General features: G+C 40.2%; 3 protein-coding genes across 3 annotated transcripts in view; 2 read left to right on the forward strand and 1 right to left on the reverse strand.

Annotated features, from left to right (window-relative positions):
• The window catches only part of taf8 (TAF8 RNA polymerase II, TATA box binding protein (TBP)-associated factor), a 5,764-nt gene extending 2,998 nt beyond the window's left edge, over nt 1–2,766 (forward strand). The window contains exons 3-8 of the mRNA XM_024293475.2: nt 182–280; nt 360–422; nt 1,389–1,513; nt 1,588–1,735; nt 1,809–1,951; nt 2,294–2,766. Of these exons, the coding sequence (XP_024149243.1) occupies nt 182–280; nt 360–422; nt 1,389–1,513; nt 1,588–1,735; nt 1,809–1,951; nt 2,294–2,434 (719 nt within the window). The 3' untranslated portion in view covers nt 2,435–2,766. The remainder of the gene's footprint in view (nt 1–181; nt 281–359; nt 423–1,388; nt 1,514–1,587; nt 1,736–1,808; nt 1,952–2,293) is intronic.
• A 466-nt stretch (nt 2,767–3,232) lies between these two features.
• LOC112159430 (V-type proton ATPase subunit S1) lies at nt 3,233–8,691 on the reverse strand. The gene is made up of 10 exons (XM_024293474.2): nt 8,243–8,691; nt 6,776–6,896; nt 6,511–6,585; nt 6,247–6,437; nt 5,863–5,900; nt 5,681–5,766; nt 5,379–5,605; nt 4,522–4,557; nt 4,014–4,251; nt 3,233–3,933 (listed from the first exon to the last, which is right to left on the reverse strand). Exons 1-10 carry the CDS (start codon nt 8,362–8,364, stop codon nt 3,721–3,723), a joined length of 1,347 nt encoding a protein of 448 aa, XP_024149242.1. The 5' UTR covers nt 8,365–8,691; the 3' UTR covers nt 3,233–3,720.
• Nucleotides 8,692–9,001: 310 nt separating this feature from the next.
• Nucleotides 9,002–13,291, forward strand: part of gdi1 (GDP dissociation inhibitor 1) — a 13,690-nt gene continuing 9,400 nt past the window's right edge. The window contains exons 1-5 of the mRNA XM_024292659.1: nt 9,002–9,339; nt 11,662–11,769; nt 11,875–11,974; nt 12,051–12,185; nt 12,289–12,487. Of these exons, the coding sequence (XP_024148427.1) occupies nt 9,295–9,339; nt 11,662–11,769; nt 11,875–11,974; nt 12,051–12,185; nt 12,289–12,487 (587 nt within the window). The 5' untranslated portion in view covers nt 9,002–9,294. The remainder of the gene's footprint in view (nt 9,340–11,661; nt 11,770–11,874; nt 11,975–12,050; nt 12,186–12,288; nt 12,488–13,291) is intronic.

The raw sequence follows: 13,291 nt of genomic DNA on the forward strand, positions 1-13,291 counted from the left end.
CATTCTGGCTTTATTGTAACCATGACAACAGAGACTGCACAGGCACTTTTTTTTTTGCAGAGGTTATGAGGACTGAAGTGTCTGCTCAGACAGAAAACCTGAAGAGTTTCAGTGTAATACTTTGTTTATTGTAATTCAAATCATTCTCCTGCTTTAAAATGTTGTTTTTTTTGTCTTTCAGACATCACAGAGATCGGTCGGTGTGCTAAGGCGTACTGTGAGCACACGGCCAGGAGCGTCCCCACCCTGTCGGACGCGGTGCTGACTCTTATCGAAATGGGTAAGATCACGGTGACGTGACGGGGGGCGTTCTCCTCCACCCCTGTAAGGGTTTCTGACTGCGTTTCAACCGTTTTCAGGTTTCAACGTGGACACGCTGCCAGTTTACGCCAAACGGTCGCAGAGGATGGTCATAACTGCTCGTAAGTAGACGTTGCCGTCATTGGCTTTAGAGGTTAGGTATGATCAGCTGTTTCAGCTGAAGCCACGCCCCCACTGGGACAGCCCCTTCTGTAATTGGTTAACTTTTTAGGATTGGCTCTACTTTAAAGCTTAACTCGGAATCCTGATGCATTTAAATTTGGTGTTTTTATAAAATCATGAAAAAGAAGTTTTAAAAAGACAAAGTATGTTTTTTTTGTGATTCTGTTTAAATTCTGAAATTGATTTAGTGATGATATGGAGATAGACTAGTCACTTACAGGGAAATGATAAACCAGACTAGAGGATTTAACTACTTGGCGTCTTTTGTTGCAACAAACGTGGACGTGACCTGCACTAGAGCACCTGTGTCGTCCCTGCATGAGGGAAAAAAGGGGGCATGTCTGTGGATGACCCTCCTCAGGCTTTCTCTGGACCAGCTCCCCCAAACTCCTGGAGAACTCCTCCAAACCCTCGATGTCACACAACCTGAGAAAAGTCTTTTCTTTATTTTAACTAAAGTCAGGATCAAAATCTAACTGAGAAAAGCTGCTTTTCTCCACTTCGGAACAACAAAGTCAACACTAAAGTTCCACTTCTATCATCTTCTGATGTATTTTAAAAGCGTTCCCAGAGGTTTTTTTTAATTAAAATTCTGCTGTTCTTAACCTACATAAAAACACTGTCTTGTTTTCTACAAAATTGTTTTTGGAGACTAACAGGAGTTCATTAGAATTCACCTCTTTGAGTTGTGTTAGCCTCATCTCATTTCCCATCATCCCTTCGTTTACACTCTCTCCTGCTAGCTTACAACCCCAAGCTAGCATTAGCAGTGCAACAAAAATATATCCTCACAGTTTTATTTTATAAATGTCGTATTTCATTAGAAAAATGTCACAAGAACATGAAAAAAAATAATTTTCTTTGGAGTGTGTCTATGTAATTTTTTTTATTCGCTCTTTTTGTAGCTCCAGTGACGAACGCTCCAGTGACGCCCAAATCTCTGTCGGCGGGACAGAAGCGCACACATCCGTCTCACATCCCCAGCCACCTACCAGAGTTCCCAGACCCCCACACCTACATCAAAACTCCTGTAAGCCCCTCCCCCTACACAAATCAAAAAACCATCCCTTTTGTTTCCTCAAAGCATCTGTTTCCGTCCCGCAGACTTTTAGGGAGCCCGTGTCCGACTACCAGGTCCTCAGAGAGAAGGCGGCGACCCAGAGGAGAGACGTAGAGCGAGCCCTCACTCGCTTCATGGCCAAAACCGGCGAGACGCAAAGCCTCTTCAAGGACGACGTCACCGCCTTCCCACGTGAGCCCCTCCGTCCTGTAGTTGTCACCTAGGTCCTGCAGAGGCACTAACCAATCCTCTCGACTGCCCTCAGTGATCGCAGCCCAGTCCAGCGTCATCCCGTACCTCAGCGCCCTCCTGCCCTCAGAGCTGGAGCTGCAGTCCCTCGAGGAGACGGACTCCTCTGAGCAGGACGACCAGACGGACGGCGAGAACGCAGGGGGGAACATCATTTCTGTAAGAACTCGCAGATTTATGGCATTCTACAGAGTGTTTTAGCAGGAATTTAGGAAGATAGTATCCTTCTGTTAAAACCTGTTAGCCCTCCGAGTGATGTGTTTTTACTGTAACTGTTCAACCATTAACAGGATAGACGTCATTCCACTAGATGAGCCGCTTTTCTCCTTCAGAATCTAGTGGAATGACGTTGATCCTGTTAACAATTGAAAAGTTACACGTCTAAACCAAAATAATTTATTTTTGTTTTAAGTGGACGCACTAAACTGTGAAAATGGTCTAACGAGACCTTTCTAGAATCTCCTCTGACATCCATGTTCGTCTCTCCTTCACGGTAACCAGGACGACCCCGGCGCCGACAAAGAGAACTCCATGCTGCCCCCCAGCGGCGGCGTCCCGTCCGCCAAATCCAACGACGACAACATGATCGACAACCCGTACCTCCGGCCCGTCAAGAAGCCCAAAGTGAGGCGGAAGAAGTGACGAGGGAGCCTCCTGGACTTCTGTCAGTGACTCTTCCTCACAGAGGAACACGTCTGGGATGAACCCCCCCATTAGGATCGGAGCGTTGGTCTCTTCCGGCGCTGATGTGGACGTTCCCGACTCCTTTCAAAGAGAACTATTTTTGTCGAGACTTTGTATGGAGGACATTTTTGTGAGAAAAAAGAGAGGAACCAAGGAATAAAACATTTGCTTCTTTTTGAATCAAAACTTTATTGATACTGAAACGAGATACAAACGTAAAAGTAGATTTCTGAAATAATTCAATTAGTGAAACCTAAATAAACATTTTCCGATGTTTTTATTGCTAAGAATGGTTTCAAATGAAGCAATTTTAAGCAACACATGGATAGAAATTAGGATTATTTAAACCCATAATCTGAGACTTTAGTTATTTCTGCTTAAAAGAATTTCATATTTCCTCTTCACACCTTTATTTTTGTTTCTTGTATTTTTTGTAAACTTGTTACAAAATATTTCTAAAAAACATTTTTATGTCTATTCCTTACAGTTCTTGAATTTCAGGATTGAAAAGCAAGTTTTTCATATTTGGACTAAAAAGTTACTTTGATTTAGAAAGTCAATGGTGATTAGGAAAACCATTGTTACTCTGGAGTTTGTTTTTTTACATATTTCCCTTCATAAGATCTATTCAATCCATAAAACTGAGCAGAAAAGTTGAAATAAATGTAATATAAGTGCCAAAACTGCACACAAATTTAAAGGAATTAAACAAAAACTGCTTTTATTTGTGTTTTTCAAACCAAAAGACACAGAAACTCATGTAGATGGATCTTTATTTGCAGTTCAGGACAGTTTACTGCACACATGGTAAATTAAACTGCTTTTTTTATTTTTAGCATCAGCACAAACGAGGCACAGTCTTTGGATCATTGGATCAGAAGTGTAAACTTTCAGGGATGCTTAAAGCAGAGAGTTTTTCTTTACAAATAAATTAGGAATCTAGCAAAGATTTGACACAACCACAGAGCTTCCAGCAAATACACATGATTTCAGCTTCAGGCACTTTTTTAAAATTAAAACAAAAATAATGGGAAAGGGAAACCGGACAGACGTGGTTTACAGCATTCAGGACTTCCATTCTGTTTGGCAAAATTCTTTTTTTTTGATCTTGGAGTTTTCACATTCATGGAACGACAGGAAACCATGAAAAAAAGCAACAAAAAAGAAAACAGAAAAGATGAAAGTCTGGACTCTCATTGGTCCATCTGGAGGAGTGAAGGAGGAGCAAAGGACTCTGGGATGCTTCACTCCGACTGAGGCACTGAGATGGAAGGCCCTTTGGGGTCGTCGAAGCGGTCCATGGTATTCAGCTGCATGATCATGTGCAGGCCGTACAGGAAAATCAGCAGGAAGAGCAGCGCGGTGAGGAGGCCCATCCAGATGGCGGGGGTGAAGAAGGAGGCGCAGTCGCTGGCGTAGGAGAAGTTGGTTCCATTGTTCAAGCTGAAGCCCTGGATCTGAGGGAGACAAACACGAGATGTTAGGTTAGACGAAAACTAAGTTTCCCACAATGCAGCGGGGCGGACTCTCACAGCACCTGGAAGTCGATGAAGTTGAGCCTCCACTGCGACAGGCTTTGGTTGGTGCTGTTCATGACCAGCAGGGCGTCCTGGAAGTTGTTGACCGACTGGCAGCGGAAGGAGTACTCGGCGGGGGCGTAGATGCCGCGGCTGCCCACGTAGGAGGCGGTCACTCCTCCCATCTGCAGCTCCACCGTGTCCAGACTGAACCAGTTTCGTGCCGACACGGGATAGAAGCGCTGACTCATGGAAAAGCTGCAGAAAGAAACGCATTCGGTATTGAGAAGAAGACGAGAAGAAAGAAGAAAAAAAATAAAACAGGAAAATATTTAAAAGGTATCCAAACACTAAACCATGCTGATGACAAACTGTTCTATTTAAGAAGACAAACCTACAAAATCAGGAAGGGATCAAATACTTCTGTCCTCCACTGTACTTTATAAACTTTAGCATGTGTATGCTCATTATAATTAAATAATTACATTATAATTAGAACGGATTTTCTGTGACGAGGGGGCACCTTACCTTAAAACGTGACCTGAGGGATACCTGAGGACGAGCCTGAAACCAAGAAAAAAGAAACATTTCAATGACTTTTATATTGTTCCTAACACCAACACTGTTTTCAGGTCAGAGAATAATTTTACAGACCAGCCTCCACGAGGCTGAAGGTTTAATTTTTTTTTCGTTACTGTTTTCCTAAAATTTCTTATTTGATCTTCATCTTCTGTAAAATATCTGCAGCTGATTTAAACTTTATTTGTTCACTAGATTTCATATACAAACTATTAAAATATGAAACATATTTTCTCTTAACCCATAATTGTTAAAGTGGAGGCTAAAAAAATTCGACTTCATCCTCACCTGACTTTTAAGGAGTGACAAATAAACACTTTAAAATTATAAACATGAATCCACTATTTTAATAGCAGCATAATCATAACATTAGACAGTCAGTTGCTGAATATTCTGCATTATTATTATGGTCTGTGGGAACAACTGATGCCGTAAAGACTCCTGGTTTTTGTCTGTTAAGTTCATGTTAGTTTTATTTTGAAAGTCAAAGATTCTGTTTCCTAACTTTTTTCTGCTAAAATTAACTTTCCAAAAATAATATTTTTTTGCTATATTTATTAGCTCAGGGATTTCAATTTAGCGGTCGCTTTAAGAAAGTTTTTGACCGGGTTTTTGACTGAGCGAGTTGAAATGCGTCCAGATCGAGTGGAGAGAATCCAGTAGTTTTTCAAAATAAAACTTCCTTCAGAATCAGATTATAAATAAAACAGATTTTTTTTAATTTTCTCTGTGACCACTTGTTTACAGCCTGCATCCTGTGGGTTTGCGCCACAGTTGTACATATTTAGAGACTGACTCCTCCTTACTGAGAGCTGCTGGGGCTGCACGCCGATCCTGTTAGGTTGGGGGTTTGAGCAGCCAGATCGGTCCACCCTGTGGTACCAGGGATGCTGACGTTGAGATTCTGAGCCCAAAGCATGATGCAGGGATTCCCCGTCGAGTTAAAAACGATGGGGGGCTTAACGTCCGCGGCGACCGCTTGAAGCAAGGAGCGGCCCACCTTCTCCTGAGGAACGGCCGATTCTGAGATGACCTGGACAGGAAGTTTGGTTTGTTCATCAAACTTTCACTTTAAAGCGGTTACATCCCTGAGAGGATGCCGTCTCACCCTCGACGGCTGCTGTCCGGTGAATATGGAAATGTACGGGACGCCTTTAGTTTGGACGACGCTCAGAACTTTTCCAAGAACCTCGTCTGAGGAAAAACGGGAAAACCAAAATGTGAATCCCGACTGAAAAGTGCTAAAAATAAGAAGTGAACGAGGATGTTTCAGCAGCGCTTCCGGCCTACCGTTGTCATGGAGAAGCTCCTTGCATGACTTCAGTGAGCTGAAAAACAACACAACAGAGAAAATGTCAAACATCATCTCTGCAATTGTGGAGCACCGTCATTCCATTACAATAAAATCCATCTTAGACATTAGAGAGCACATTAACTTAAATAAAAAAATGGAGACTATAGCGCCACCTGGTGCATTTTCATGCCGCAAAATTAATAATAATTGTTATTTTTTATGCTCTAGTAAAATAAAAAAGCTCAACTCACAAAAATGTTTCACTTGCTGTTTTAAAATGCTTGTAATAATTTGAAAAATGGCCTAAAACACATTTTAACAATTCAGAGGAAACTAAAAATTCAGTGTCTGATGTTGGTGGATGGGTGGGCGGGGCTTACTCGCTACAGTAGGGCAGGTTGATGAGCAGCAGGTTGTTGACAGACGTGTCGATGCTCAGGTGGGAAAGAGTGTCTGGATCTGCAAGCACAGGTGAAGCTCCAAGCTCCGCCTCCAGCAGGGCGGTGACGGCAGACGGGCTGCGCCACTCCAAGGCGGGAAAAGTCACAGACGAGGAGGACCTGAGGGCGGCCTGGAAGTAAAACACGGACATCTGTAGGCTCTTTGGTTTGGAATGTAACAAGTCAAATTCAGTTTGACCTTACCTCCAGATTTTTAAAGGCGCTGTCCTGTTTGTTTCCAAACACGCCACCATAACGTGTGAGGTCATCTTTGCTTAACTGACACAAAACGAGAAAAAACTTTCTGTAAAAATGATGAAAATAAACTAAAAAAAGAACAATCAATCTGTCAGAGCAGCGAACAAACACATGGAACAATGTTCTTACACACAACTGTAAAACGGGAAGTGACTCTACAGCTCAAGGTCACCAGAATGACAAAAAAAGAAGTTCTGACAAACAGACGGACCTTCTCCTGCAGGAAGAGCAGCACGGTGTGACGCCCCGAGGCAAAAACAGGCCTGAGGTAGGCCGCCAGCTCCTGATCCGAGCTTATGTGACCGGCCGAGGGGGAGGCCAGTGGGGGTAAACTTAAACAAAAACACATCACAATTGAATTATTCAGAGGATTTTTCAATGTTGCTTCAGTTCTCAGTTTAAATTGTGCAACACAGAAGATCTGCCGTTCTTCAAAACGTTTTCCGTTCAACCAGCTTTAGTTACAACTAAATTTAATATTTCTTATTTAGGCAAATGAGATAATTAAGTTATAATGCTAAAAAACTAATAAAACTTCAACAATTTGCCAAAAACAAGATAATTTAAACGATAAAACCAAACTTTACCAAGATATGGACTTTTTTTTTGGAAAACATTCAAATATGTTGAGACATTTAGATGACAAGAAGCAGTTTAAGGCAAAATAAATAAAACAAAACAAAACAACTGAGGCGTTACTAGTGACACTTAAACACAAAATCTTTAACATACTGTAAGTTTTTAACTGTTAACACGATCAACGTCATTCTAGTAGATTGTAAAGGAGAAAAGCGGCGTGGGTTTAGTTAAGTTTAGAGACAAACTAAATGTTTTAAAAACAATAACAGAAAATATGGATCCTAAGCCCATAGATGCACATAAAGAGAAGAAGAAATCTCAGAATTAACCAAAAACACTTTCAATCTGTCAGCCAATAACAGTTTCACAGAAGATGACATTACTTTCAATGACAGATGGGACATATTTACTGCTGAAATCCCATTAATATGCATGTGAAATGCTACAAACATCATGATTCCTTAAAAGAATAAAATAAGTCGGCAGCAGTAAAGCATAAGGTGGGGGGTTCTGTACATAATTCCAATTTCACGGCTTTTTGTATTTATTTTGCTAATACTGTAACTTTATTTTTGTGCTGCTGACCACTTGGTCAGGTCACCCTTGTAAAAGAGACCTTAATGTCAATGGGTTTTCCACTTTGTTAAATAAAAAAATAAACACAAAACACACAACTTTTAAACTCTCATAAAACTCCCCTTTTCTCTAAATCCTTTTCATATTTACTTGAGATTCTTCCTGAGGCAAAGTTGTTTTATTTTCCTCATTTTGACCAAAAATGAAGAAGCAAATTGTAAAAGCTATTTTAAGTTAAGGAGGTAACTATACATTTATATGGACATATGCATTCTTGTTAAACTTCTATTAACTATTTTTAGCTTCTGAAATAACAAACAATAATATATTAATCTTTTTTAAGAAGATACATTTTGTTTTTCCAAAGTTCCAAATAGATAAAACACTATTTTGTTTGGCAAACCCAAAAATAAAACTTCAAGTTAGCTAAGTTTGAGCTTTAGCATTAGCATTAGCATGCTAAGGGAAGTTAGCTAAAAAGTTCCTGTGAGCAAAAAACAAATATAAACCGGGGAGGTGTTACCTGTCTGTAGACCATATCAGAAGCGGCACTTGTGCGGTGGAGTTTACCGAAGACAAACCGACGGAAAACAACAAAATAAAGGAGAATAATCGGCCTCGAGCGTGGATTCTAGACTCTGCCATCTTCCTCTTTCCGCAATGCTACGGTCACGTGACTCCAACCAGCTGACAGTCATGTGCGAAAGAGAGGGCTTCCTCCTTCTTTCATTCAACTTATCGACTGTAAATGAGAGCCTGAATACAACTAAAAACTCATAAATTGTGCATTTTTAATGTTGAAATTTCGTTTTTTAATAAAGAGTTTTATTGTTTACCTGGCAGCTGTCCATGGTGCTGATACTATAGACATTATTTAAAATAAATGTATATTGTTTATGCTGTTGACCTGAGCGTCTGTGTACACGAGAATACACACTAAAGATTATGAGTGTGTTTGTAAAAGTATCTTAAACGTAAAAGGTCAGCGTGTTTTCAAGCAACTCCCATCACACAGCTGTGTCAGCGGAAGGATACAGTCGGACGCATCCGTGCAAGACTGCGCCTACAACTGGGAGGGATGTGGACTAAATAGGACTTAATTTCACATTTTCAAATAATAATAATAATAATATATATTTTTAACTTTGTTTAATCCCATTCTGTGTATACAATGAAAAGAACGCGCGTTAATCCACGCTGAAAGTCGTATTTTGTCACGCACTACGTCAGTTTGAATCCCATACTGTGAGGTGGGAGAGATGGGAGGATGCGCACTATTTCCCGACGCGCAAGGAAAGCGGTTCTGGTGTGCTTGACGAGCAGGGCCATCTTTGGTCGTCCTCGCCGGTGACAGAGTGCACAGCCGACTCCTCTAAGCATTGTTAATAATAAATAGGGCCCGACTTTAAGGTTCTGTTTAAACCCTTTCTAGTAAAAAAAGAAGTAGAAGAAGAAAGGAGGGCGCTGTCCTGCTGCCTGGACTGACCGGCACTATTTCCTCCAGCTCCTTTCATTTCTGAAGCCAAAAGAAGGAGAGAGAGAAGAGGGAGAGGACGGGAGAGGCGGCGACCCAACATGGATGAGGAATATGATGTGATCGTTTTGGGCACCGGACTCACAGTGAGTAAGCCCCCGCTAGCGGGAGCGTGTTCCTGCGGGAGGCCGAATCCCGCATCTGTGCCGCGTCACAGCAGAAAGGATGAGGGGGAGATGCGCCCCGAAAGAGGGCGAGACGGAAAACGTCCATCCGTGCATTCAATTCACAATCCAACAATTGTCTGGGAGGTTTCTGGGCGCCGCTGGCGGCCTGGTCGCTGGTGTCGGTGTTGTGTTACACCCTGTAGCATCTTTTAGGCGTAACCCCGCCGCCTGTCACGCTCCTCTTTGCATAGGCAGGCCTTCCATCGCGAGGCGGGCGCAGGCCCCAAGCTCCTGCGTTTATTCCGGAGTCCCTTCCCGCAAACACACCCAGCTCTGCGGCAGCAATGCGGCAGCAGACCCCCACAGATGTGCTCGGTGACATTAGTCTGTTTGTGCGGCCAGAAATGTTTTCATAAAAAAATGTCAAACGTCCCCGAACTGCTCCTCCGAAAGGAATCAAATACTCCATTTCATTATTTTTTAAAATGTTTTTTTTTGGCAAAAAATGATTATTATTATTTATTATTATTTTTGGTATTGTTATTATTATTCGTTCGCGCATGCGCACTGAGTTTCATGCATCCTCTTCCGTAGCCTCCCATCTCCTGTTTCCACAATCGCTAATTGTCGTTACAAACTCCTCCCACACATTAACCATCAATAGTTCCTCCATTATTACATATGAGTGTGAATGCAGTTCACTGTAAAGTCCCACTCAGATCTTCTTCTCATCTATTCTAATCCTAGTGGCCTTTTATTTATGATTATGTCTTATTTTAATTCTTAGCTAAAACAAACAAAAAAAAAAATCTAGATTTTCTAGAACATAGTTTATGCAAAGTGGCATTAGTTTATTAGTTATTCATATTTGAGTTGTGGGCTGAACCATAAGGGAAAAACAAACCCCGCCCCCTTCTCCTCCCCATTGCTGAGAGCTCTCTGTTTACATCAGGGGTGTCAGACTCAATCGCACTGGGGATCCAAAATCCAAAACACACTTTAGGTCGCGGGACGAACAGGATAAACATTTATTGTACGCTCTAAAACTAAAATTTAAAAAACGTAACTTTATAACATAACTATGAATGAAAACAAGAAGGAATATTATTCCAGAATAAATCAATCTAAACATTAAACAACTCTCTGTAAAAATATATTTAGTCAAAATTATACAAGTTAGAAATAAGCGCAATAAAATAATAACAATAAAATAAAGTGATCTGGAGGGTCGGATATAATTACCCGGCGGGCCGGATCCGGCCCCAGGGCCTTGACTTTGACACATGAGGCTTACGTGCTCTCCTTCTAGCTTACATCCCCTCACACCGCCAACCTAACATTACAGCAAAAATGCAAAATGAAGCTATTCAGCCAAACAGTTACAAGCACAAAGAATGAAAACAAAGAAGTACACATATCTATTTGTCTGCAAGTGGATGCATCAGAAAGGGGTGGAGCCAGACGCTTGTGACCCGCCCAGCGTATTTTTTATGTCACAAGTACAATCTTTGTCAAACTGTTTTTGTGTCTGTTCCTGATCCACTTCAATTATAATAAAGATATACCATATTTTCCAAACTCTAAATCTTAAAAGTTGCAGATTTTAATAAACGTACAATGAAGAATAAAAAAAAACATATATACTAAGTCACAATTTTGGGAGATGTAAATCATAATAAGAATAGATAACAATAATAGACTGAATCTAAGCATGCTTAACTACTGTAAAATATAAAACATCGATGCTTATTTAGCTTCATGAAACATAGGAAGGTGTAAAGAAAATGTAAGCAAGTCAAGTGAACTTATTTAATTTCAAATCACTAAATGAATTTAATTCCTTTTCCTCTGTAAAAAAATATTCTAATTTGTAAATATATCCATTTAAAACAATTCTGCAGAGCCTGGTGTAAGACTGAGCTGCGATTCTTCTTCTTCTGTGCTGCTGTCTGTAGTAAATACCGACACACACACCTACAGCGCCCTCTAACGGTTGTTAGTGACTCCATTTTTTTTAAAATTCACTTATAAGTTGCACCACAGCCCAAACTATGCAAAAAAACAAATATAATGTATACTCTACTTAAAAATGCAAATTTAAAGCATATAATTTTTTAAATATGTCCTCCATCATCAGAAAAATGCATCAAGAACATATTAAAACACCATTTTCACTGGAGTGGGTTTTTAATTTAAGGCTACATATGTCATGAATAGTTTAAGAAAAGCTTTTGACACCATTTTTTTTTTAATGTTCCTCTTTTCTTATTTCTGTTCTGCTTTCGATTCCGTTCCTCGCAGGAATGCATTCTGTCCGGGATCATGTCGGTGAATGGGAAGAAGGTCCTGCACATGGACAGGAACCCTTACTATGGTGGAGAAAGCTCCTCAATTACACCCTTGGAGGAGGTAAACACTCCTCCGAATCGTAATAGTACTTTTTACAACAATCTATTTTTGATCATTTCTTTTGTGGTTAAAGTCACAAACGTTGATCTCTTCTGTTTTCTACAGCTGTACAAGCGCTTCAACCTACAAGATAGCCCGCCGGAGTCCATGGGGCGAGGAAGGGACTGGAACGTTGACCTCATCCCCAAGTTTCTCATGGCTAACGGTCGGTTTATGTGTTGAATTAAAGGATTAACATGAAGGTTCTGTGGTTGATGTTGTGTTTTTATTTGGGATGGTAGGTCAGCTTGTGAAGATGCTGCTATACACAGAGGTGACACGGTATCTGGACTTCAAAGTAGTGGAAGGAAGCTTTGTTTACAAAGGAGGGAAGATCTACAAGGTGCCGTCAACCGAGACTGAAGCCCTCGCTTCCAGTAAGACGCGCCCTGCTGTGTTGTCAGATGTCGAGAGTATTGTAGTGCAGAGCTTTCTCTTTGGGATTTGTTTCCATCATGAAACCTCGCTTTGGATTTTCAGACCTGATGGGGATGTTTGAGAAGCGAAGGTTCCGGAAGTTTCTAGTCTTTGTGGCCAATTTTGATGAGAACGACCCCAAAACGTTTGAGGGTGTGGACCCCAAAGCCACGACGATGAGGGACGTTTACAAGAAGTTCGACCTGGGGCAGGATGTCATCGACTTCACCGGCCACGCCCTGGCCCTCTACAGGACAGATGAGTAATGGCACCTTTTAGTTTTCCTCAGATTCTCTTAGCTCATATTTACTAATAAATTAACCGCTCCTGTATGGGGTTAAAACAGGATCAGCTTAAAGTGAACGAAAAAAAACCAAATTCATTCATTCATCTTCTTGGCCGCTTTTTCCCTTTTGGGAGCCTAACCCAGCTACTGAAGGGCGAAGGCGGGGTTCACCCTGGACAGGAAAAACAGATTGAAAACTTGAAAAATAGACATTGTAACTGGAAAAAAAATAATTTTAAAAATGAAACAAGATTGAAAATTTAAAAACAACACATTTGTAAATTTGAAAAAAAAACAGAAAATTTGAAAAAAAAGTTTTGAAAATTTGAAAAAAATAGAAAATTTGAAAAAAACATTTTTTCAATTTAAAAAAAATCGAAAACTTGAAATAAATCTTGAAAACTTTCTTTTTTTCTGAATCTTCACTTTCTGTTCTCAGTTTTGAACAAAAAAATTAAAATTCAAAACAGCAGCTGTTACTAATTGATATATTTTTTTCATTTAGTAATTTTCACATTTTTATTTTTTTTATGTCAAATTTTCACTATTTTTTTTATTTTATTTTCCAGTTTTCAATTTTTTAAAATTTTCCCCCCAAAAATTGTTTATTTCAAATTTTTTTTTTCAAATTTAAAATGTCTTGTTTTCAATTTTTCTATTCTTTTTCAGTTTTTACATTTTCAGGTTTTTTGTTTTTAATCACAATGTCTATTTTTCAAGTTTTCAATGTGTTTTTTTGTTCACTTTAAGCTGATCCTGATTTGACCCGATACACTTTAA

This window comes from Oryzias melastigma, linkage group LG7 (assembly GCF_002922805.2).
Source record: "Oryzias melastigma strain HK-1 linkage group LG7, ASM292280v2, whole genome shotgun sequence".
Classification (NCBI taxonomy): Eukaryota; Metazoa; Chordata; class Actinopteri; order Beloniformes; family Adrianichthyidae; genus Oryzias; species Oryzias melastigma.

Bases quoted from the DNA above. Each gene is read 5' to 3' on its own strand.
- LOC112159430 (XM_024293474.2), bottom strand. From the start codon at position 8,364: ATGGCAGAGTCTAGAATCCACGCTCGAGGCCGATTATTCTCCTTTATT. The intron at 6,438-6,510 runs GTAAGGTCAAAC...TTTTACTTCCAG, and splicing joins GCGCCTTTAAAAATCTGGAG to GCCGCCCTCAGGTCCTCCTC. The intron at 3,934-4,013 runs GTGCTGTGAGAG...TGTCTCCCTCAG, and splicing joins TCAACTTCATCGACTTCCAG to ATCCAGGGCTTCAGCTTGAA.